This window comes from Aotus nancymaae, unplaced genomic scaffold, assembly GCF_030222135.1.
Source record: "Aotus nancymaae isolate 86718 unplaced genomic scaffold, 86718_ANA_hifiasm-v0.15.2.pri h1tg000006l, whole genome shotgun sequence".
Taxonomy (NCBI): Eukaryota; Metazoa; Chordata; class Mammalia; order Primates; family Aotidae; genus Aotus; species Aotus nancymaae.
The window spans coordinates 56,691,929-56,719,348 of NW_026988417.1; the positions used below are offsets into that span (position 1 = coordinate 56,691,929).

Here is a 27,420-nt window from a genome sequence, read left to right on the forward strand (position 1 = left end):
CTGTATTAGAGAGATGGGTTTTATTAAAACATAATATTCAATAAAGCAAGTATGAGTGAAATAAATTATTTACTTTCAGTTTGGAAGAGGTGAATAAAAAGTGCTTGGCCAATACCGTACCATTAATCTATTCTCTTTTCTCCTTTCTCTCTTTACTTCTCTCTCTCCAATAGAAGTGGAACAAAAAGGTAATTAAATACCTTTCATAAATTATATACTATTTATAGGCTAAGTTATTTAACAGTTTAACATTTAGTTAAAATAATTTTGTTATTAATTCTTATCTATTTTATGAAAATTTATTTACTACTTCTGCTGCTCAACTTCACTTTAATCTGTATTACTGACAAGTGTCAGCTTCTTTTATCTAAGAAGAGTTTAATAGTATAAAATTTTCAACAGTATATATGCTCCTTTATTTTTACGTAGTTAGAAATCCAACTCATGGTGATGAATAGTGGTTACTTTAATTTATTTTTATTTCTATATTAGAAAATTTTGCAAAGCTCTAGCATGGTTTCCCTATTCCATTAATTTTTAACTATTAGGGGGAAACGGGAAATAGTTTTCTGAACCACCTAAAGTAAGTTATGTTAGTAATCAAGGATGATTATTAACATTAGCATAAAGTTTATACATAATTTTGATAATGGATGCCTATTCTTTATAATTATAGCAAGCATATGAAATTCTTATAATCAATATAATTATTGATTATATATTGACGATGGCCCTCTGTCCTTGCCATGGAAGATTTTAATAGTTAGCCTGTCCCCAAACTTTTTATTTACTTAAAAGTGAAACTTTGGGCATTTTAGTAATGTACTTTTCTTTTTGATAGTCTCCAAAACCTACCTGAGTTTTACCTTAGATTGTTTTCCATTGCATCTATGCTTATAGTTACTGTTTAAAAGCTAATCACTAATTCCAAAAGAATAATACTTTAATCATTTTAAAAAAGGGTCAATATCCAAATTACTGTGATTTCCTAATTTTTTCACCCACTGCACTTCTAATCATTCCAAACATAACAATAGACTGCATGATTATTTTTCAGTGTGTTTGCTTTACAAATATGGTAGAGCAGTGTTTCCCATAGTAGGTTCAGTGGAGCTCTTTACTCCAGAGAAGCTCTATGAAAAAGGTCCCATGATCCAATTAGCATGTGAAATTTGCTCACCCTTCCCACTTCTGCCTTGGAGATTCACGAATTCAAAGCTATTAGAATTCTAAGCTATTAGAATCTCTGCCACAATTATATTTAATATAACATTTATTAAGCACATGTGGCTAAGGATCCCTTTTTCCTTTCTGTGTAACATCTAGCTACGCCACTTGAAACACGTACTTCAAGGACCACCCTTTGGGAAACATTGCTTTATAGCCCCTTCATTACAGATGAATCAGCTAGGTTTTCTTACCACCATTCACATGATATGCTACTGAATCATACTAAAAATCAAGTGAATCGGATGATTCCTGGCCATTTTCATTCTGAAGTATGAGCAGCAAAATATAGAAAGTAATCTTGGGTTTTAATGCTCTTCTCATGTAACAGTAAAAGGTACATGTTTTTAAGTTCCAATACTACTGTATTTAACAGGACATTTTTAACTGATTAAAATCTAGATCTTGGGTTCTTTTCTGTAACCTTTCACCTTTTCTTCTTTCCTTATTCCTTCTTTCCTTTCTTTTTCTTCCTTTCTCTTTTCCTTCCAATATCCATCCATCACTCATTTTTAATTGTGTGGGTTGCATGCTCTGTGTGTGTTGTAGCAACTTTGAGAGCTTTTTTGCTAAAAGTGGCCTGTATTACAGGGCTTTTCTTTTGCTTTATTAAAAAATTACTATGGGATATTCATCTGTTTCTTAATGATAACTACTGAATGGCTAATTTCATCAGAGTGGAAACAATAATTTTTGTTTCCAAGTATGTTCTTCAGTAAACTAATAAAAGTATTGTGTATAAACACTTGTATTTCTTATATGTCTATAGAAAACATAGACATATGTCACATCTGATATATATTTCCTAAAATGTTATAGCATGTTTATAAAGGTAATAATCACAGGAATGCACAGCTACTTATAAAAAGGCTAGATATTTTTCAGTAAACAAAATGATTTTGAAATGAAGCCAAAATTAATATGGAAGAATACTTTGTGTTCTTAAAAGAATGCAGCAAAATAAGTGATGGTGGGTATCTCTTGTTAGAGTTTCATTCCATTTGATGAAAACTAAGACTATAAAACAAAATATTAAATTAATATATTTATTTAACTCTTTCCCTTCCAACAGTTTTTCTTTGTCCTGGACTACTAAAAGGAGTATACCAGAGTGAACATTTGTTTGAATCCGACCACCAATCTGGGGCATGGTGCAAAGACCCTCTGCAGGCATCTGACAAGATTTATTATATGCCCTGGACTCCCTACAGAACTGATACCCTGACTGAGTATTCATCCAAGGATGACTTCATTGCTGGAAGACCAACTACAACCTACAAGCTCCCTCATAGGGTGGATGGCACAGGATTTGTTGTGTATGATGGAGCTTTGTTCTTCAATAAAGAACGCACCAGAAACATAGTAAAGTTTGATTTGCGAACTAGGATAAAGAGTGGAGAGGCTATCATAGCAAATGCCAATTACCATGATACCTCCCCCTATCGATGGGGAGGCAAATCTGACATAGACCTGGCAGTAGATGAAAATGGGTTATGGGTAATCTATGCAACAGAACAAAACAATGGTAAAATTGTCATTAGTCAATTGAACCCTTACACCCTACGGATCGAAGGAACATGGGATACTGCATATGATAAAAGGTCAGCTTCCAATGCCTTTATGATTTGTGGAATCCTGTATGTGGTCAAATCTGTATATGAGGATGATGACAATGAGGCCACTGGGAATAAGATTGACTACATTTACAACACTGACCAAAGCAAGGATAGTTTGGTGGATGTACCCTTTCCCAATTCATACCAGTACATTGCAGCTGTGGATTACAACCCCAGGGACAACCTTCTTTATGTATGGAATAACTACCATGTCGTGAAATATTCTTTGGATTTTGGACCTCTGGATAGTAGATCAGGTAAGTTCAACTTTCTATGATTCTCTTTGGGGAAATATTTGCTGTTCTCAGTAAGTTCATTTTATGTTTTTATTAAACTTTCTTTGTGTTCTTCTGGCCTGTGTATCTGGAAATCATTCTTTGTCTTTGCATCTAAAGAGGGTTGCTTCTGATCACTTTCAGCTGTAAAAATGTATAACTACAAGAAATAGACTCTCCTTTATTCTGCTCAGCTCCAGTCTTTAGCTCTTCTTCTTTGAAGGGCATTTGTCATTTTCAGCAGGTTAGTTCTTTGTGTAGTGAAGTGCACAAAACCACTGATAAAATAGAATGCCACCCTGTCTAATTAATTGTGAAATGCCCACAGAAGTGCTATCTACTTAGAACATGTCAAGGGCTAACTTGATGTTATGTTGCAGGAGCCCACACCAATGTATTCACCTCACAGAGAACAACATACATGACCTCTCCTTTTGGAAAGGTTGTCAGTTTGAGTGTGCCTGTGTCTGAATGAACTTAATTAATATATTGAGAAAAATGTTCATAACTGATAAGTACAGAAAAAATACATCTTAGTTTTTATAAGACATTGCAATTTTTATACAGTTTTGAGTAATCTTGAGATAATCTTTAATTGCAATTATTTAAAAGTGCCCTTTTTCCGTTGAAAACATGCCATTTTCTTTTAATATTATTTAAAGTCAATCATAAATAGCTTTAATTTTTTTTCATTTTTATGTGCTCAGCTGAACACAGTTCTCTTAATTTAGAGGTTAAAATGCTTAGCTAGTGTATTAGTCCATTCTCACACTGCTGTAAAGATGTAAACAAGACTAGGTAACTTATAAAAGATACAGGTTTAATTGACTCAGTTCTCAATGGCTGAGGAGGCCTGAGGAAACTTACAATCATGGCAGAAGGTGAGAGAGAAGCAAAGGCACGTCTTACATGGCAGCAGGCAAAAGAGAGTGAACCATGGAAAGGGGAAGAGGCCCTTATAAAGCCATCAGATTTCATGAGAACTCACCATCACAAGAACAGCACAGGGGAAACTTCCCCCATGATCCAGTCACCCCTATCAGGTCCTGCCCTTGACATGTGGGGATATGTAGATTACAATTCAAGATGAGATTTTGGTAGGGACTCAGAACCAAACCATATCAACTAGTCGTTGTAGTGTTCTCCAAGATAAAGTATAATGGAAAGCCAAAATATGGGTGTCTGAATTTTGACAGTAATATAGCAATTCAAAAATTAAATTATTTTTGCCATTCAGTTCTAAAAACATATAACTGCAAGAAATTGACTCTCCTTTGTTCTGCTCGATTCCATTTTTTAGCCCTTCTTTTTTGAAAGGCATTAGTCATTTTCAGCATGTTAGTTCTGTATATAGTGAAGTGCACAAAACTTTTGCTAAAATAAAATATAATCCTGTTAATATTTCTTATTTCTGCATTGTTTCCAATCATGCTTTTACTAGCACTAGCATGACATTCTTCTAACTTAGTCCAATATATGCACATCTTTTTACTGAACTAGATTCTAAGATGTTATGGCCAATGGCCTTGCCTTACCCATTCTTTCATTGTATTTTTCTCTTACCATTATTTCTGTCTTCTCTGACTCTAGTGTAATGCATCACCTATATATGATAAGGCTGAATCACTCTTGTGGAATGAATGAATGAATGAATGAATGAATGATTAGCTTTTCACTTCTTATTCAGTTAGCATGACAAATTAGGTGATATTTTCTCTAATCATGGAAAGGGTTCAGTCAGAGTGATAGTCAGAGTGATTATGGATAGCTAGAGTGATTATGGAAACCATAATCAGCAAGATATGTTGAGTTGGTTTTTATGGAAAGAAAAGACTAAATATGTAATAGCAACAAAAGCAATTTCTCCTAAGTCTTCAACAAAATCTTCTAGATCAACTCTATTGTCTGACTCACTGCTGTACAGGTAAGGTTTTTTGTTTTTTCAAAACGTTACATTCTCCAGTTTAAAACTTGATCAAGAATCCATTATCTAGAGTTTTCTGGGAAGACACTTCTTTTATAGCTGTAATATTCTTAAACTAAAATTTATATTTGGTTAGTGAAAACTTTGTTATGGATGTTTTTTAGCCTTTTTTGACTCTTTGACTGGAACAGGAAGTGATTTCTAATATCTCAAAGGAATAATAAATAATAACTCGTTTTTTAGTTAAACAGTGAATAAGGGGCAATAGCATAATTCAAATTTTATTTATTTAAAAGATCATACTTTATTCAGAATAATAGGTTAAAATTAATTACCTTTTTAGGTTCTGATTTGATAAACTAAAGGAGGTTCTTAATTCAGTTTTTTTAAAGTTATCCTTAAAGAATGAGATGATACCATAATCCCATGTGTTTAAAAACTTGCCAAAAATATTTTTAGCATACATAAAATTGTAGCATACAATAACCATGAATATATATATACTCATACACATATATGACTATATGCTTTTTGTATGTATGTAATATACATGTATGTATAGGCTTATATGTGTATGAGTATACATATTCATATGGTTATTGTTATATGTTTATATATTCATATGTTCATATATTCATATATGCCCCCTATACATGCATATGGAGAGGGGTAAAAGAATGAATCATTGTAATTGTGAACATAAGGAAAATTGTACCTTCATTTAATTTTTCAAAATTTATTTATCAATCTATTTATGGGAGTTAAAATATGGGCCATCTAGCCTGCATGTACTAGTGCCCATATTTATTAAAAGGATGCTATTGAAGCAAAGACTTGGAACCAACCCAAATGCCCATTGATGATAGACTGACAGGGAAACAGTGGCACATAAACACCATGGAATACTATGCAGCCATAAAAAACGATGAGTTTGTGTCCTTTGTAGGGACATGGATGAACCTGGAAACCATCATTCTCAGCAGACTGACACAAGAACAGAAAATCAAACACCACATGTTCTCACTCATAGGCAGGTGTTGAACAATGAGAACATGTGGACACAGGGAGGAGAGCATCACACACTGAGATTACAAATGCCACAGAGAAATGATCCTGTCTGACTTGGTTCATGGCCGTATTCCAAATGCTTAGCAGAAGCCTGACAAATAATATGTGGTCAATAAAAGATTGCTGAATACATGGATGTAACTAATTTGAATTATTTCTAACATTCAAGCCTGGTGAGGTGGCATGCACCTGTAATCCCAGCTACTCAGGAGGCTGAGGCTGGAGAACCACTTGAGCCCAGGAGTTCAAGATCAGCCTGGGGAACACAGCAAGTCTTCATCTTAAATAAAAAAAAAAAAAAAAAAAAAAAAAAAGGTTCATAATTCAATTACTATTAAAACATCCAAGTAATTTCATTTTCAAAAAAAAAAAAAAAAAGAATGCTATTGATGGCTGGGCATGGTGGCGTATGCCATTTATAATCCTAGCACTTTGGGAGGCTAAGGTGGGCAAATGACTTGAGATCAGGAGTTCAAAAACCAGTCTGGCCAACATGGTGAAACCCCGTCTCTACTAAAAATAAAAATAAAAAAATTAGCTGGGCGTAGTTGTGTGTGCCTGTAGTGCCAGCTACTTGGGAGGATGAGGCAGGAGAATTGCTTGAACCTGGGAGGTGGAGGTTGCAGCGAGCCTAGGTTGCACCACTGGACTCCAACCTGGGCGACAGAGAGAAACTCCGTCTCAAAAAAAAAGGATGCTATTGAAGTAGCAAGCATTAAAAAGTGATAGACTTGCAGCTTCTAAAATGAATTCCTAATGTAAATCAGGAGATTGAATTTTCATTCCTTTTGAAGAATGACAATTAAGACTTTGTTTTACAAATAGTGAAATTTTACCTGTTAAATTTGTCAATATAATCATGAAAAACTATAAATTTTCATTCATGAATGCTCAAATTGAAAAGCTAGTGCTTCAGCATGGACTCACTGCAGTTTATGGGTGGAAAGAATATGTATAGAAATAAATTGTTTGCATGATGTGTGCAGATAGGAAAATTTCAGTTAGTGTTAATAGAGGCAGTTCATCTTATTTCACACAAATAGTTTCAGCTGGGTATTTTTCTTTAGTAAATTACATTGACTTTTTTTTTTTTTTTTTTTTAAAGAAATTGCCTTTAGTGAATTCTTATTGCTATTTTATTATGGGTCCTATGTGTCTATGTACAGAAACCCTCGACTTATTACAAATATGTTAGAGTCAAAAACTAATCCTAAATCTGTAGACCCAAAGTGCATTTTTTGTTACCATCTGTTGGTAGCAGGCTGAGTCTTTTTGCGATGATTTTAACTGTGTTCTGATCAATGAAAATTCATTCCTTTGAAGTTTGTATGTAAAGAAGTATTTGTGTTTTATGTCTCCTGTAGAAAGATCTGGTGTTAAAAAATAAAAGACAAATATACTTCTTTTGGATAAAGATCCTCGGGTGACACTTGGTGAGGCTTACACATAGGTAGCATAGACTTCTGAACATGTGCGTGGGAGTCAGAAGGATGTGGGTTTGAATTCTCTCTGCCTCTTGTTTGACTATGGGCAGGTTGCTCAGTCTTCAGTCTTGATTTCTTCAGACTATAAAGTGGAAAAAATAACATCAACCTCAGATTACTGTTATATTTTAATGAGAAAATATATGTAATAGGCATGATACAGTAACAAACAGCCTAATAGATTTGTACCAACCCTACAAAGACCATTTTTATCCACATTTTCTAAACTAAGGACCTAAAGCACTGCAGCTCATGTAACTTAATCAAAAATTGCCCAGATGTTAGCACCAGGCACTCTCTAGATACAAACATCATTTGTAGATCATATTACAAGTTAATTACCATGTATTTGTACTCTAAAAATTGTATCTACTTTTCAACCATGAACTCAAATGATTCGTTTTGTTTTTATAAGGTCTTTTTTTTAGTCATTTTATCATTCTATTTTTTTTATTTTTTTAACTATTTCCATAAGTTTTTCAGGAACAGGTGATATTTGGTTACATGAGTGAGTTTTTTTGTGGTGATTTGTGAGATTTTGGTGCACCCATCGCCCCATCACCGGAGCAGTATACACTGAACCCAATTTGTGGTCTTTTATCCCTCACCCCCTCCCACCCTTTTCCCAACTCCCCAAAGTCCATTATAAGATTCTTATGCCTTTGCTTCCTCATACCTTAACTCCTACTTGTGAGAACATAAAATGTTTTCCATTCCTGAGTTACTTGAACTAGAATAATAGTCTCCAAGTCCATCCATGTTGTTGTGAATGCCATTAATTCATTCCTTTATATGGCTGAGTAGTATTCCAGTCTATATATTTATACCACTGTTTTTTTTTTTTTTTTTTTTAGTCCACTCATTGATTGATGGGCATTTGAGCTAGTTCCATACTTTTGCAATTGCGAATTATGCTGTTGTAAACATACATGTGCAAGTATCTTTTTTGTGTAATGACTTCTTTTCCTCTGGGTAGATACCCAATAGTGGGATTGCTGGATCAAATGGTAGTTCTACTTTTAGTTCTTTAAGAAATCTCCACACTGTTTTCCATACTGGTTGTATTAGTTTACATTCTACAAGGGTCATTTTTAAAGGCCAAAATGGTAACCTTGGAGGAAGAACATGAAAAAACTCTTAACTCCTCAAAGTATTCTAAAAGAGGTTTCAGGAGTTATTAATTTGAGTACTTTACTTTTCCCAACACCCATCCCCAGACTTTCAATTGTCACAGTTTTTAAAGTTCCTGCCTTTTGTTGGGCTGCTCAATTGTATGACATGTATGTTTGCATTATTTTTCAAAGGAAATGTCTTGGGAAATTGTGCAATCTGTGAAATATTGTTTTCAACAATAGCTACGTTAAGAAATTAATTTCAATTGACTTTTTAAATTTGTATTAAAAATGTTTTTGGAGACTCTAAGCGAAGTTTCTCCTGGAAAAAAGTCATTAATTGGCCAGTTTTTCTAGGCAAAGTTTAGAAGTTTAAAATGGATTTACTATGTTTCTCCAAAAACATTACTTTCAGAACACTATCCTGTTGTCACTTATTCTGCATGATATTAAATGTAAAATTGCCAGCATTTTTGTTGTTTCCCAGCATGAAATTGTTGGAAAAATAAATCAGAACTTATTTTGATACTGCTATTTAGCATTCATAGAGCAAATATATTTGCAAATAATTTCTTAAAATTTTAAATAATATTGTTATATTTCACATATTAACTAACATACAAATGCAAAGAATCTCTAATGTTTTATAAAAAGTTTTTTTGGAACTAATTAGACTTTGATCTCATTACAGTAATCTTGTTGATATTGTTTTAGTCAGTTTCTTCTACAAATTCCTTTTTTTTTTTTTTTTTTTGAGACGGAGTTTTGCTGTTGTTACCCAGGCTGGAGTGCAATGGCGCAATCTCGGCTCACCGCAACCTCCGCCTCCTGGGTTCAAGCAATTCTCCTGCCTCAGCCTCCCAAGTAGCTGGGACTACAGGTGCGCGCCACCATGCCCTGCTAATTTTTGTATTTTTAGTAGAGACGGGCTTTCACCTTGTTGACCAGGATGGTCTCGATCTCTTGACCTTGTGATCCACCCGCCTCGGCCTCCCAAAGTGCTGGGATTATAGGCGTGAGCCACCGTGCCCGGCCTTTTTTTTTTTTTTTTTTTTTTTTGTTATTTTTGTTGGGGAGAAGAGTCACTCTGTTTCCCAGGCTGGAGTCCAGTGGCATGATCCCAACTCACTGTAACCTCCATCTCCCAGGTTCAAGTGATTCTCAAGTCTCAGCCTCCTGAGTAAGCTTGACCTCCCAAAGTGCTGAGATTACAGGTGTGATCTGGCCTGTCTACAAATTCTTAAAGTGTCTGATAAACTGTTGGTTCTTTGTAAAGATTGTTGAATGATTAAATGGATAAAGGGACTATATTTTTTAAATCTGCTTTTTCCAGATAATAGGTGAATAGAAGTACAATTTTGAAATGTGATTAAGATTATGTATATGCTCCTCAGGTAGTCATCTTCACTCTCAACACATAGAGCTAAAATCTAAGTTTATTAAGTCACTTAGCCATCCTTCCTATCCCCACTCTTTACCCTCAGCTTTTCCCCTGCTTCACTCATATTGTGAGCCTTAGTAATCTAAGGGCAGTTTAACATATGTTAAAGAGAAGTACCAAAGTACATTAATACCTAATGTGTTTTCTTCCAGAAGTAATTAGAAGAAATTAAAGTCAGTAATCTTACAGTATGGAGGAAATTGGGCAACCATGTGAAGAATTCTATATTAAGAACATATTCTCAATTTTTTTTTGCTTGATAAATTGTAGGGATTCTTCAACTTGGAGAAAATAGAAAATGTATTATATTCAGAAATGCATAATAGTTGTGTTCCCTTGAAAATACATTTTGTCTAAAGAACCAGTGATTCAGCTTTGGACACTAGTACCAAAGTGATTGTAAGATTTAGCACTTGAATATAAAGTACATGTGAAAGCACTTCCTCTGTTTTTTCTGGGCAGAGCACCAGATACAAAACTATCAAATCTAGAATTTTCTTCAAATATACTTTTAACTGAGCCTCTTTCCTAGCTTATAAAATACATTATAAAAATATGCCTTTATCATTACCTTTAATTGGCTATCTTTTGTAAGCTGTACATTTGAAGTGTTCAAATAATCCTCAGCTCTTTCACAGGTTGAGTGATTCACACATGGGCATCACAGCTCTAAAACTGTATATTATATCCTGATACAGCTGGTGGGAGGGAGTCAGACAGCTGGATCACTTGCCTTTAGCTATTATTAGTGGCTTGTTTTGACTGACTTTCAACCTTAACTTCTCTCTCTCCCAAACCACCTTCTGCCAAATTGATTATTAATAGAGGAGCGAGATGAGAGGTACTTTCTTTGACTCTTACAGTTTGTTTCTAAGCTGTCCATCAAACAATTTAATTTTCCTTGTTAAATATTCAAATGTTTTTCAGTATTTCCTACTGAAGGAGGAGGAGGAAGTAGGTTCAAATTCGTAGTAACAGGCAGAGAGGCTGAGTTTTAAAAATTTCCTAAAATTAGTATGTCTAACAGATCTACAAATCTACTGGTTGAGATTTAGTGAAAAACACACCCAGCAATAAGTACTAACAATAAAATGATAAAGAGATGTAGCTTCTGTCTTGTTACCTGCTCTTCTGCTTCCCAAATACAATCCACATTTTCCTGAAAGCCATTTGAGACTATGTAAATATAACCATTCTTATGTACACTAAAGATAGTAGTAGAATCTAAACCAACAAAAAGCCTACACATAACAGTTTGACAATGAGGATATGCTGCACCTTCTGTCCTTATAATATGCAAATTAAGTGCAGTTGTGTCTCCAGTAAAAGCTGTGACTGTGTAGTGATGAATAAGAACTTTAAACACACATGACACCTCGTTAAAATGTAATTTTCACATCATATATCTGGGCCCTTTACTGTGACAGCTGAGTAATGTGAGTGCTGGGCAGAGAATCCTGAACATTTTGAAACTATCACGTGTTTAATAGGTAGCTGAATCTGCTTCCTGAATGGTTTAGTTAAATATGGTGTACCCTAGTCAGACAATAGAGCCTACAAGTAGTAGGATCTTAAATCAAACTTGTCCTCAGCCTTTGGGTATGATTCCTTCAGAGTTCCACTTGAGATACCACATTGTCTCTAAAGTTTAATTTACATCTATCTTAGTAGCTGAGTGAACTTTACAAAAAAGAAAAAAATTGTCAGCAACTTGTTGCTAATTTCAGCCCTATCTGTATTTTTATGCATCAGCTGTTTCTCTGTCTGTAGAGGAGCCCCTTCTTTTTCTTTCCACTGCTTCTTCTTTGCTTGCAGTGACAGCTGCTGCCTGAAGGACATTGCTGCTGCTGATTTTTCAGGGAGCACAGCCAAAGCTTGCAAAATTTGCAAGAGCGATTCCATTGCCACTTCACAGCAGCTGAATTTTCTCTTACGCCTTTCTGTAAACCTTTCCTGTATTTTTCTTTCTGCATAATTGAGGGTACAACTTCCCAGAATGACATCTTCTGCTTTTCAGGCTCTGAGTATATGAATCACAGTTCTGTACCAACCAAAGCTGAACCTAACTATACAGCTGAACCTAGTGTTTGTTATTCATCTGACTAGGTGACCTTCCAAATGGATGAGAGAAGAGGCAAGGAATAAAAAGATTAACAAATGCTCTAACGTTAGTTGTTTCTACAGAGTGATGTCCCCGATAAATATATAATTATTAGACATGTAATCAAAATCATTTCTAAATGTAGTTTACAGTAATAAAGAAAGATGACTTATTTGTGAATAAGCTTCCCACTCACACCAGCTGTCCTTTCTGTAGCCATTTCACTGCTCATTAGCATGTCCACCAGAGTGCAGGCAAGTGGAACTGGAACAATGTTGCTGCTCTTTATTGGTGCATCTTATAAGGGTTGGTAACAGTGGCAAAAGTAATGATTATGGAGGGATTCCACCTTAGAATCCTATGCTTCTATACATCTCTTAGCACAGAAAAGTGAGAGTTGATTCTATTACATAACAGCTGTTAGAAAAGCCAAGTCTGACATCTGCTTCACTTCTCTGTTTTTAACATTTTTAAGTAGTGTTCAAATACCTCAGTCTAGGCTTGACAAGCAATAGTATGAGTTTTTAAGCAAAAAGGAATTTCCTTCTTAATAAACTACCACGAGAAAGCTAAATTCTCAAAAAGTAATGATTAATGACAAAAAATTTCAAGATGTATAAATGACAGATAAAATCTATACTCTATAATTTTATAAAAATTTTACAATTTTTCATTTTATTTACTTAAAAAGAATTCTGGCTCCTTTCATTATGCCCTTCAGTGGTACAAATTGGTGAAACTTTTTGCATCCATTTATCCTAGCAAAGATACGAATCAAAATTAGCCAGTTCTTTCTATATAAAGTGCCTTATGACTGAAGTATTTTAGCCTTAAAATTTATTTTTTTTGCAATCGTATTAGAAAAAACAATTCTGCCAAAAAATATACAAGTATAAGGGAAGAATTAGGTATTTGTTGACATTAAGATTTGTCTGAAAATTATCTCTAATGCAAGTTTTTTTGATAAGTGGGAAATGTCTTTGAAGAAACTTTTGCCTTTCAAAACAAGAAAATAGTACTCTAGAAACACACTATTCATTAAAAATATAAAATAGATTAATTTTAAAACAGCAAACCTTTCAATATCTATGATAATTTGGCTGGTAGCATTCATATGAATGTAGTAAATGAAAATTTAGACTCCTGTATTTTATGAGAAGCCTGCTGAGTGACATGGGTAGTTTGCAGTGAGGTAGTTTGAAGTGGAACTGAAAGAATTAAGAAAAAGACAAAAATGAAAAATGGAATTTATGCACAAAATCAGATCTGCTTTGAGATGTAGAAGCAGGAGTTGAAATTGGGTTTCAGTTGGAAGATGGATGATTAATTGATTGATTCATTTTTTAGTCCTTTCTTTACTTCAGTCAGGAACTATGTCTTTAAGTAGAGCTCTATGTGGCACTATTCTATATTCTGTGGTTGTTACAATAATGAACACAGCAGGCATTGGCCCTACCTTCATGAACTTACAGTCTATTGAAAACAAATTGAGAAGAAACAAAAAAGAGGATGATTAAAAAAAAAGAAGGAAAAAAAAAAAGAAAGTAGTATTCCCTACTATTTTTTAGGTGTTTGCTGGCCATTTGCAAAGATTATCAGATTTAAGTCTAACTGTAATTATGCAAAGACAGCATCATACTCATTACCAGATGAAGAAATTGAGCATCAAAGAGTATTCACATACATAGTCCAGAGCTACATTTAGAATCCTAGTCTGGCTGACTTTCTGCTTTGTCACTTTGCCTCCATCAGTGTTTTAAAAGAATACAGGTTCCACAACTGAGAAGCAAAGGGAAAAGCAGGAAGGCAATGGACATATATTAGAACTGCAGTCAAAGCAGATAAGCTAAAGGAGGAAATAAATGCAAGGCAGCAAGGACATATCAATCTTGAAGTGGAATTGGACAAGCAAACAGGAACCAGTGTTTTATTAGATATTTATTAGATTTAAATGTAGCATATCTTATTTGCATGTTCTTAATTTTGAAGTAAACTGGACATTCAGATGTATTGCTAACAATACTCGCATTCTCACAACCTATGAACAGGATTGACAAAATGGTGAAAAGTAGAATGAAGAAAAGAAAAGAGAAATAAAAGGGAAATAGACGTTTTTTTCTTTGAAAATAAATGAACAAGTAATGGATGGGCTCACTTTCGTCAAAAGGAAGTGATGAAAGCACATGCATTTTTTCGTTTTAGAAAGTTATTTCCCAAGATTGATTTAACCAACCTTGAGTAGTTAACAATATGATTAAGGACAACATGAAGAGTGCTTATATCCTGCTGGCTGGAGTATAAAATGTTATAAGTAGTTGGAGAGCAATTTGTCCATACTTATATCGGGAAAAAAGTATTTTGTTCCTGCTCTTCTAAATTCTCAGCTAGGGCTCTGTAACCAAAAATAGATTAACAAGAGAGTAGAATGGAAATTTTTACTTTTAATTTATTTAATATACCATATATATATAAAACATAGGAGGCTTCCTAAGGAAGTAAAGACCCACAAGGTAATTAAACTTCAGTGTTTATAAAATTGTCTTGGAAAGCCCATTATATTGCCTATTAATAGCCTGAAAAGCCTATTATATTGATTGCCTATTATTATATTACCTAATAAGCCTATTATTATGGAAAGCCATGGAAAAATGTGATAGGACAAAGGAGTATGAGTTAAAAGTAGTAAACTGGGGAGACGTTGGTAAGTTCTGTTCCTTCAGATTTCTCTCAGTGTTCCTTCATCCTCAGAGATAAGAATGCTCCTTTCTTCTGGGTATTTGGAGAGTACTGCTTACATGATTGTCTTATGATCTGCTTCTTGAGACTGTCAGAGTTATATTCCTGCACTAGTTGTTTCTCTTCACCTTATAATATTCAATCTGTTGGCTGATCACAGAGGATCACACCTGTAGTCCCAGCATTTTGAGAGGCTGAGGTAGGTGGATTGCTTGAGCTCAGAAGTTTGAGACCAGCCTAGACAACATGATGGGACCCCCGTTTCTACAAAAAAAAAAAAAATGCAAAAATTAGCAGGGCATGCTGGCATGCACCTGTAGTCGTAGCTACTCAAGAGACTGAGGTGGGAGGATCAACTAGGCCTGGGAGGCAGAGTTGCAGTGAGCCAAGATTGCTCTACTGCACTCCAGCCTGGGTGACCAAGCAAGATCCCGTATCAAAAATATATATGTATTCAATATGCCAAGGTACCATATTTTGTGGTATTGTGTCCTGAACCTATTATTCCCCCAACTGAAACTTCCCCCAGGAAGTTTTACAGTCCAGAAACGGAGTTGGTAGATTGTCCCATATTTCATTGAACAAGTCTCTCACTCCTAGGAAGAGGAGAGTTCAGTTAAATAATTGTATCTCATTTTTGGGAGACATCATAAAGGTAGAAATAAGGTGCTCCCCTCCCCGAGCTCCTCTAGATGGTATGAACAATAAAACATTTAATAAGGCACATTTTTGTGAAAAAAAAAAAAAAAAAAAAAGATTACTGGTTAGAACATACTATAAACTCAGTTTTTTATTCCAGAAGGCAGTCACTCAAGCCCATTTCAGGACATTTGGCTCAAAGTATCTTTAGATGATGGCATGAGAATGGAAGTAGTCATTCAACAAATTTCCTGGCTTGTAGTTTGAATGTCTCTGGTGATGGAAGAGTTATAGTTGCTTCTCAGAGCAAAGTATGGAGGTTTCCAGTCTCAACTTCCAGGGCTTCTTTAGATATTCCTAACAAAGATCTGAGCAGTACGATTTTAACCCTCAGTGGTACCAACTTAACAGGGAGAGAGAAAAATTGGAAACATTAATTTGAAGAGTTATAATCAGGTATTGGAGGTTGCTAGAATTGAGCATGATCTAGTCTTTACAGAGACATAATAGAGCTTCAAAGACAGTGAACCGGATTAGACTTGATGTTTGAAATAATAATGGAATAATTTTATTCTCTATAGTTACTTTCAATTGTATCAAAGTAGACTAATTTGATTGCAAAATAACTCTAACCCCATTAATCTTCTGCTGATTATTTACATTAGTGCAGCAAAAATAGTACATGACCACATAGGTCCTTTTTTCAATTTGCTTCCCTGGAATTTACGATCAGGAATCTCAGATTAGACTTTTAAAAGTGCCTGGAGGCTAGGATGCCAATCCAAGGAACTTGACAATTGCCTGTGACACCTATAGATTTGGGTGAATTCCTCTCTTCCCGAGGCACTCAGTATATCCAGGAAGTAACCTGCCTTACTCACCTGTGAGGCTGAGAATTCTTAAGCCAGGTCCAAGGCCAGTTTTTCTAAGGGTCATTGCAATCATTGGCTCCATGAAATCAAATTTAGTTCCTTAAAATTTTCTGGTCATATCCGATTCTATACATATTATTCTCAAATATGACCTTCCAGTCAAAGGCTTAGCAATATAACCAATTTCTAGTTATTTTCTGTTATGAGAAGGAAATATTCTTATTGAACTTATGCAAATATTTATATTGCCTTAAAAATGAGAATACTCAACAACAGTTTCCAAAATCTGGAGGGATCAGGTAGAGAGAACAAATCAATATTTTAATTTTCCTTTATAGTTTGCCAGATTGTTGTGAGGTAAAGATAGCTTGAGAGAAAAAGAGAAAAACTTTAATTTGAAAAACAAAATATTAAAGAACCAGCAATGTCTCAGTAAAAAAAAAAAAAGTTAATAATTATAATATTCCTTATCAGTTCATTCAGTTCCATGTAATTAATTCTTGTTCTGCTGGATTGTAATCACCTGATGGGTTCACCTTGCCCACTGCCTAAACAGAGCTGTTTATTGAGAAGGAAAGTTGCAATAGAGAAAGAATAATTCACACAGAGCTGACTGTGTGGTGGGATACCAGAGTTTTATTATTACTCAAGTCAGTCTCCGCAAGCATTTAGGTATCAGAGTTTCTAAGGACGACTTGGTGCGGGGAAGCCAGTGAACCAGGGATGCTAATTGGTTAGGTAGGAGATGAAATCATAGGGAATTGAAGCTGTCCTTTGTACTGAGTCAGTCCCTGGGTGGGGACCACAAGATCAAAAGAGCCAGTTTATCAGTCTGGGTGGTGCCAGCTGGTCCATCAAGTGAAGGCTGGCAAGAACATCTCAGCACTAATCTTAGGAGCAGTTTAGGGAGGGTCAGAATCTTGTAGCCTCCAGCTTAATGACTCCTAAACCATAATTTCTAACCTGTGGCTAATTTGTTAGTCCTACAAAGGCAATCTAATCCCCGGCCAAGAAGGAAGTTAGTTTTGGGAAAGGGATGTTATCTTTGTTTTAAATTATAAACTAAGTTCCTCCCAAAGTTAGTTCAGCCTATGCCCAAGAAGGAATAAGGACAGTTTGGAGGTTAGAAGCAAAATGGAGTTGGTTAGATCAGTCAGTTATAATTTTGCATGGCGGTTTCATGATCTTGGATTAGTTTTATGAATCAATCAGACTTTTTAACTCGAGTTCTGGAAAGTTTTACCCAAAGGGTATGATCTTATCATTATCAGAGGCCAGGCATAGTGGCTTATGCCCTTAACCCCAGTACTTTAGGAGACTGACATAGGAGGATTGCTTGAAGCAAGGAGTTCAGTAACAGCCTGGGCAACAAAGCAAGATCCCACTTCTACAAAAAACTTTAAAATTTAGCCAGGCATGGTGGCATACACTTGTAGTCCTATCACATCGAAAGACTAAGGTAGAAGGATTGCTTGAGGCCAGTTCAATACCAGTCTGGGCAACAAAGTGAGACCCCATCTCTACAAAAAAATTTTTAATTAGCTGGGCATGGTGGCACATACCTGTAGTGTCCTGAATCCTCAGGAGGCTGAGGTGAGAGGATTGCTTGTTTCCAGGAGCTGGAGGCTGCTATGAGTTATGATCACAACAGTATAGTCCAGCCTGCGCAACAGAGTGAGACTCTGTCTCAAATAAATAAATAAAATTACCAGTAACCTGTACTTCAGAGTATTTATTAGAGTGAGTTTCATGAATTTCTTTGAAGATAGAGCAATTTTGGTCTGCTGCTACTTGTGAACATTTTCAGAGAAGAATCTGAGTAAAACAATAACTGTCTATAAATGACAAGACTTAAAATGGTCATGGTTAAAGATCTAATACAAGCTTATTATAATGTGGCATATAACAATCTAAGATAACTGAATTATGATTGGTTTATAAAGATAGAAATAACATTGACAAATTTCTAGGAATTTCATAAAATTTCTGAAACATTTATATTAATATATACCCTACAAATACAACTTAAAGAAGGTTAAGCATTACTTTTTATTAGACAATGCTTCTTATGCAATTGAATATCTCAAATAAATCTAATGAGTTTAACATCTTTCTTTTTACAAGATGAAAGAACATGTTATTTCAGATTTTCCAGGGGTGTGCTGGGAAATCACAAAGTTAGTTCTGAGATAAAGAAAACAATTTAAATTTGATATAGAAGTGCTTGTCAAAAATGTGAAAAGTTTTGAACATTTGATTGAGTAGGCTCACTACGGTGAGCCTTATTTATTTAACTAGTGTGACAATGAAAGTCTCCAAAAGGCAAATACCATAAGTCAAATAATGGTGAAAAAAAATCTTAGCTCTTCTAATATTGAGAAAACTTGGTTTTCCTAAGCAAAGACCTGATAAATACAACATGAAGCACAGGAAATTGTTTTGCTAAGATACAAAATCTTTGTTCCCTAAGCAGGTTACTTAAAAGATAAAGAGACATCTCTTATTTTTTTAATAAGACCAGACAAATAATCCAAGAAAACTGTCATTCTGGTTTTGCATCAGTATGCTTTTAATGTCATCTCATTTTTTTAACTTATAAATAAGTCCGTTCTATCTTAGCAGTTGACTACACATAAAATTATTTTTCTACAAACTTTCTACATGTATTATAATATCCATTCAGCTTTGATCCTACTCTTTTCCTTTTTCTCATTCTGGAACAAGCATTCATTCTACCTTAGGACAAAATTACTCTTTTTTTCCCCTTAAAAAAATACATATATTTCATACCACATTTCTTTTTTTAAATCAGAAACACATCCTACTTTTCTTGCACTCTTTGCATAAAGAGTTTTTTTCTTTACTCTTCTTATTCATAACAGTTTCATTTATATAAATTCAGTATAATTTTTAACCATTAGTAACATTTCTTTTAGAGAGAAAACTAGGAAGTAGACTATCATGAATTGTCTGTCACATACCAGTATTCTATAGCTGACTGGCACTTTTATGAATATACTATCTTCTGTTTCATAAGTGTATGCTATTTCTTCATGGTATAATTTCTAATGTGTATGAACGTACCCAAATATATTTAGTTTCTTTATACCATATAAAAACAAGAGGCCCAAAATACATAAACTTAAGCTATGTTCAGTAATGAATGTTTCAGTATTTTATCCTATTGGGAAATTTTGAACACACACACACACTATATATATATAATATATAATATATAGATAATATATATAATATATAATATATAGATAATATATATAATATATAATATATAGATAATATATAGATAATATATATAATATATAGATAATAAAGATAATATATAATATATAATATATATAATATATAACATATATATAATGTATATAATATATTATATATATAATATGTATATAATATATATATATAATTTATATATATGTTATTTAGCATAACTCTAAGGTTGCAAGTTACCATAAACATTTTAGTGTTTTCAGGCAGACATTTTAAAAAACCAAACAAAGCTAACCAACATTTTAACTTATTTCCCAGTTAACTATTTTTAACCTTATTTGACTACTAAATCCAATAGAATGAAAATGTATGCTCATATTCTACATAATGCTGATAACTCAGAGTACATAGCTATTTTTATTAAGCCAACAATATTAAACTAATCTTTTATATCAGCAATTAATCCAAGTCATGTAAACTTGAAAAACATTTCAGTTAGTTTCTCTATTTCCTAGGGTTTTAGGAATATTTATTTTACATAAGAGTTTATTTATCTTTAAGCCAATTTGAATAAACCATTATGGAATTTTATAAATTAATTTGGTAACACTATTAGAGATAGAAAAAGATCATGTATACGTTACATGTACACATACAAGTAAACCTAAATATACATAGCCATACAGACAATTACAAACAGAGATCTTAGAGTTTATTCTAAAATTTTAGTCATGAGTCAGTAAAACATATTAGTAAAAACTCACTGGTTTATCCCCACTTTACATTTGTATCCAAATTGTATTTCTGGCAAATGAGACAAGTTAGGGTTACCTGTTTAGCTATATTTATATAGGAGGCTTTTAATACTTTTGTTTATTGTTGATAAGTAATTTCCTGGAAGTTGTGAACTAAATTTTGGGTGGTGGACACTGGAGCAGTTTGTTTTCAAAAAGGCTGTTAATTTATTTTTCCTTTTGTTTCGAAGCAAGAGTTATCTCCCAGGACGTTTGCATAGCAAAGAGATTACCCTCAGGTCATAGAGAGGACAGAGTCAAATATTTATGTCTGAAAGGTACAAAGAAAGGATGTAAGGTTTCTCTGAGGGCATTTTGGGGCATATCTATTATCATAGATTTAGGGTATTTTTTTTCCTAAGCTAAGGACAATTCCATTTCCAATGTTTTGACTTTTTAAAGTATCTGCAAGCATCTTGATATGAACAGGAGAGATTTTGGGATTGATAAGGATGGGTGGGCTTGAAATTGCTCCTAGAGCTGCATTCTGTTTTTATAGACTCAATTTGTAAGAAAAGGGTAGTTATTTTAAATTCTTTAAAAAACTGTGTTGCAGCCTGAGTAACAAAGAGGCTGACTCACCTATCAAATTACATTATCTTGAATTTGCTATTTCATATCAGAGAACATATTTCCAACCAATATGGAAATAAAGATTCCTGTGTTCTAGATTGAGTTGCATGCCTTTAGAATGACTTAATAAATTATTACACAAAGCCTTCCTAATGTTCTTTCTCTCTAAATGATACAGGAGTCTTTCCTCCTTAGCGCAGCTGGATTTTGGTTCTTGTCTCACAGCCAGGAAGAATTAGGCACATGGTCATCAAAGAGTGAGTGGAGCAGAATTTATTATGTAACAGGAAAGCTCTCAGCAAAAAGAGCGGTCCCAAAAGCGGGTTTCTAGTTGCTCCCTTCACAGTTTAATACAAGGGCTTAAGGTATGAATTTCTGGCGTCTCCACCCCATCCTTCCAGTGAACATACAGGTCCCTAGACTGAGTCGCTCCATATTGATTTATTTCCCTTACTGCACATGTGTTAAGGAATGAAATTTTCCACTGTGGGCATGTTTAGGCAAGACCTCTGTGCAAATTTTCTTATCTGCACAAAACATCTGGTGTAAATGCTTGTGGGGTGGGTTGGAAGTTCTCCAGGGATCCTTCCCTTACTGTCTGCCTAAAGCAAGCTAGATAACTCTTTTCATAAACACATGATTCCATAGTAGGAGAGAAGGCCTTAAAAATAGTTCCTCTCAGGCTCTGAAGATCAGCCTCCAATTAAGCCCATTTCTGACCATAGAGTATTTTGGACAAAAAAATCCTTTGAAATATTATTGTCAGATTTTGAATGAGACAAACAGTAAATTTTTCTGATACAATTGAACCCCATTTTTTCTCCTAACTACAAAGACCAGAAGAGATGAAACCTTTTCCTTTAATTAATTAATTTTTTAGAGACAAGATCTCATTGTGTTGCCTAAACTGGTCTCAAACTCCTGGGCTCAAACAATCCTTCTGCCTCAGCCTCCCAAAGTGTAGGGATTACAGGTGTAAGACAACCACAACCACTCCACCACCCTTTTTTTAAACCAAAGGGGTATCTATTCCATGTGACTCAAAATCAATAAACCCTTTTATAGCCTAACCACAGACACAAGAGGCATCCTCAGAGAGGGTGCAAAAGAAGCCACCCTTATAATCCAGAGCCATTACCAAAGATAGACAGAAGAATGACAGATGTAGACAAAACCTCCTAAGAGCTAGTAATGCCAGTAGGATATCAGCTGTTCAGCCATCTTCGTGTCTCAGGGTTTCTATCTATCTAACAGTTGTCCACCTGCAGATGCAAGCCTGACAATCTGTGTGCCTTGACTGGTGTGTAAAGTCAAGCCAAGCTCTCAAGATACAAATTGAGACAGCTAGGAACTCTAGCTAGGAACTCCTAGACAGCTAGGAACTCAACCTCCAGGCTGTCCCTGGGAGGGAAAGGATCAATAATCAATGAGTACTTAGAGCCAAATTTTTGAAAGTCACAATTCAAATGAATAATTCTTACAAATTTCTCCTGCTAATCTGAATTTGGAAAGGACTAGACAGGAAAAAAATCTTACCCTCCTTTCTCAACTGGCCACTGCAGGTAGATATCTGGGAAACTGACTAGTAAGAATTATTTGCTGGCTTAGTCAGTGGCAGCTCCAGAGTTGTTGAGTGTCCCAGCCAATGCAATCCCATCCTCATCACCAGAAACTCCTTTCCTTGAAAACAGTATTTTCATTCTACCCATCTAAATTCTTGGCTGGGACCCTGTAACCAAAGACTTTAATAATAGAAAAATATACACATATATTTAATTTAAGTTTTACATGACATGAGAGCCTTCCTAAGGAAATGAACACCTCCCCAAAATGGTTAAATCTGAGTATTTTTATGTGAGGTTTGATGAAGAGTGAAAAGTTATTAAAAAGTGTGATAGGGCAAAGAATGTGTTAAGCGAAGGGAAATTTAGCAAAGCCTATTCATTCTAATTCCTCTTGCCCCTCCATCTTTGGGGATAAAGATGCCTCTTTCTACTGGGTATATGGAGAGCAGCTCTCATTTGAGGGTCTTATGAAATGCTTCAGGAAAAAATCAGAGATACTTTCCTGCATTTCTCAATTTCTTCAGCTTAAAATATTCAGTATGTCAAAGCTTTGTATTACGGGGTAGTGTGTTATGAGCCTCCTCACCTAATAAAACCCACGTTTTACTACCTTGTATTACCATGTTTTAAAATACTGTCTTTAAAATACCATGTTTAAATACCATGTTTTAAAAAATACAATGTTTTATATCTCTTGTATATTGGAAATCTACTTCTAAGTTTTCTTCCTAGAGAAACTCATACTTGTGTGCAAAGAGACATGCATAAGATGTTCATTACAGTGATGGTTAAAATAGTATAAAAATAGATCATACCAAACTGTTCTTTAGTAAAAGGGTACAGGGTGGAATAGGGAAGAAAGAAAGAGCACAGTTTGCATGCACTTGTCCAGGTAGGTAATACCGAGCTGGAGACTTAAATCTGACAACCGTCTGCACTGGCACCAGAGATTTTTAAGCCCTGGACAACACAAAGCACAGAGAAAAGCGTTATGTGATCAGTTATCCCTTAGTAATATACTAAATCAAATATCAGTATATCTGTAATAATGAATAAGAATTGATCTTATGCTGGAGTTTCCTTTATCCTAGTACTATTGCTTCATTTCACCTCAAACTGCAATAATAACACAAAACAATCCAGATTATAACCTCCTAAAGCACTGGCAAACCTTTATTCCTATAACTCTTTCCACCAAATTATTACATTGTTAGTAAAAGAAGACCTCTCTTGTCCAAAAAGTAAAATTTTATTCTGAAATTTTAATTGAGTGCGGCCTATAAGAATAACTGTCATGCATTTCAGGTATTGTGCTTATTAAATAATTCTTGATAATTTAATTGCTTGAAGAATTATTTTTGGACCACTGTAGGCAAGGGAAAAAACCCTTTTTCCCTCTATTTAAGGGTCATCAGTGGGCCTAGCAAATTAGACTGACAAAAGACAGATTAACAAGAGAAGAACAGGAGTTTATTAAGGAGTGCTTCATAGGTACAGATGAGTAACTCAAGAGGGTGATCGGAATTTCAGGTTATATAGCATCTAAACAAAAACAACAGCTTTTGTAGAGAAGTGGCAAGACAAAGGAAAAGAACTTTGAGCTTGTAAGGGCAGCAAATTGTGGGACAGTAAATATATGGGGCAAACTAATGAAACATATGAGCCACAGTAGTTCCCCTTATCTGCAGTTTTGCTTTCCCCAGTTTTAATTACCTGCTGTCAACCAAGGTCTGAAAACAAGTGAGTAAACAACATCAATCAAACATATTCAGGAAATGGGCCGGGCATGGTGGCAGATGCCTATAATCCCAGCACTTTAGGAGGCTGAGGTGGGTGGATCACCTGAGGTCAGGAGTTCAAGACCAGCCTAGCCAACACAATGAAAACCTGTCTCTACTAAAAATACAAAAAAATTAGCCAGATATGGTGGCAGATGCCTGTAATCCTAGCTACTCAGGTGGCTAAGGCAGGAGAATCACTTGAACCTGGGAGGCGGAGTTTGCAATGAGCCAAGATTGCACCATTGCACTCCAGCCTGGGCAACAAGAGTGAAACTGTCTAAAAAAAAAAAAAAAATTCAGGAAATTGAAACCAAAAATAACAATACCAAAATTTTTAAAAAATGCAATTTTTTAGAAAAATAATACAGTTTAACAACTATCTACATTATATTTACATTTTATTAGGAATTATAAGTAATCTGGAGATGATTTAAACTGTATGGGAGGATGTATGTAGGTAATATGCAAATACTATGCCATTTTATATCAGGGACTTGAGCATCCACAGAAAAATCCCCTGGGAGACCTGGAACCAATACCATGTGGATACAGAGAAATGACTGTAAAGTACAATATGATATTTTCAGAGAAAGAAAGAGAGACCATGTTCACATCATTTGTATTGCAGTATATTGTTATAATTTTTTTATTATTAATTATTATTGCTAATATCTTACTGTGCCAAATTTATAAATTAAATTTGTCATAGGTGTGCATGTATAGGAAAAAAAAAACATGGCATATGTACTATTTGCTGCTATTTATTGTTTCAGGCCTCCACTGGGGGTCTTAGAACATATCCCCCATGGATAAGAGGAGACTGCTATAGTTAGTAAGGTTTATTTTTTATTTGGAGTTTCGCTCTTGTTACCCAGGCTGGAGTGCAATGGCGCGATCTTGGCTCACCACAACCTCCGCCTCCTGGGTTCAGGCAATTCTCCTGCCTCAGCCTCCTGAGTATTTGGGATTACTGGCACGCGCCACCATGCCCAGCTAATTTTTTGTATTTTTAGTAGAGACGGGGTTTCACCATGTTGACCAGAATGGTCTCGATCTCTTGTCCTCGTGATCCACCCGCCTCAGCCTCCCAAAGTGCTGGGATTACAGTTGTGAGCCACCGCACCCAGCCAATTAGTAAGGTTTATTATGTGGATTCTTCTGGTGCCATCTGATGCCATATCTAAGCTGATAAAAGTTTAAAGTTGTCTCTGGTAATTAACTTCTATTTTTCCTAGTAGAGAGTGAAGAGGGGATACCTTTGCAAATTTACCATCCTCTTAGAACTTGCTTTGTATCTGCTTCCAATTGTCTTCAGTTCAAAACCATCAATATGCCAAAGTGGCATATTTTGAGGCAGCATATTCTGCTACTTTTTATAACCTTCACTGAATTTTCCCCGAAGTATGAATATATCGACTTGCCAGATAGTCTGGATTCTTATTACAGCTTTTTTTTGTTTTGTTTTTTTTAATAACAAAAAGCTTTCAGTAATATGGCAAAGTAGCTCAGTGGATGAACAAGACTATTGATTTAGCTGATCATGTTCTAGAGTTAAGAATTGCAAATACCATGACACAAATTCAAGTGCCCAGTTTCACAAGCATAGAAAAGCTAAAATTTTCTAAGCCTAACAGTGAACAAGAAGTCTATTATATGTGAATGAAAGTAGGGATTTTTAGTTTTTTTTTTTTTTTTTTTTTTTTTTAACTACTCAGAGATAACTCAACCAGAAAAGATTTATGTTATAAAAGTATAAACTGCAGGACTTAATTCACATAAGCAATTGAATATCAGTAATAATCACTTAGTAGAATTAATTTGTTAGGGTCAGAGTCTGAAATCAACTGTTAAAATTTAGCATAGTCAAAATTATTTTTGAAAATTCTTCAATAGATCATAAAATATAGAGAGTTTTTTAAAACATATATTCCTATATATTATACCAATATAGTATTATATATTATTATATGAAGTATAGAGTACATAGTGAAAAGTATCTTTACAAAGTATAATTTTATAGTATTGTAATAACATGAACTATTTGAATTTAGGTTAATTAAATGTGTCTATGATGCAATCCTCTGTATTAAGAAAGAAAGAAATCAGTTGCCATTTCTGTGTTGATAAATCTTTTCTGTGAGAACTTTTTCCCAAAACAGTGCATCAACAAAAGAATCTTATTGAATATATTTATTAATACTTTTCCATTAAACTTGTACGCAATTACTAGATCACGTACTAAGTGTGTCAACAGTGTGACTATTAAATAAACATATATAATGATCTGAGAAATTTTCATTATGTACCACTATTGGTTTTTCTATCTCATTCAACAGTTGCCCAGGCTGGAGTGCAGTGGCACGATCTTGGCTTACTGGAACCTCCACCTCCTGGGTTCAGGCAATTCTCCTGTCTCAGCCTCCTGGGATTACAGGTGTCCACCACCATGCCCGGCTAATTTTTGTATTTTTAGTAGAGACAGGGTTTCACCATGTTGGTCAGCCTGGTCTTGAACGCCTAACCTCATGATCCACCCACCTCGGCTTCCCAAAGTGTTGGCGTGAGCCACCGTGCCCGGCTGAATTGCTATTGTTTTTGAAAGCAGGTTAAAATGATTTGGAATTTAGATCTTTATACATTTTCCCTACTTCTGTTTATATTTAAAAGTAAAGGTTTTTTAATTTTTTTTACTATATGCTGATTTTTATTTTATGTACTACCTATTTTTACAAGCGTATGAACCAATGTTTGCATGTGCTTAATATTTGAGTAGCTCAGATTTCAGCTCTTCTGCATTGTACCAAAATGTTTTAGTGAATATATTCAGTCTTTGAAATTTTGCAATACATTCCTGAAGATTAAGCTAATAATTCACATGAACACGGACTGATAATTCATTTAGCCTTCTATGAAGGAATGTAAAAATTTCTAATTTTGTTCGGGACAGTTACACAGCTAACTAATTAGCACCTCCTCATCAT

At 34.7% G+C, this 27,420-nt stretch overlaps 1 protein-coding gene across 18 annotated transcripts in view; it reads left to right on the plus strand.

Moving 5' to 3' along the window:
- The window catches only part of ADGRL3 (adhesion G protein-coupled receptor L3), an 837,546-nt gene that overhangs the window by 523,754 nt on the left and 286,372 nt on the right, over positions 1–27,420 (plus strand). For all 18 annotated transcript variants that reach the window (XM_064367447.1, XM_012453251.3, XM_064367451.1 and 15 more), the window contains one exon: positions 2,300–3,100. In XM_064367447.1, the coding sequence (XP_064223517.1) occupies positions 2,300–3,100 (801 nt within the window). The remainder of the gene's footprint in view (positions 1–2,299; positions 3,101–27,420) is intronic.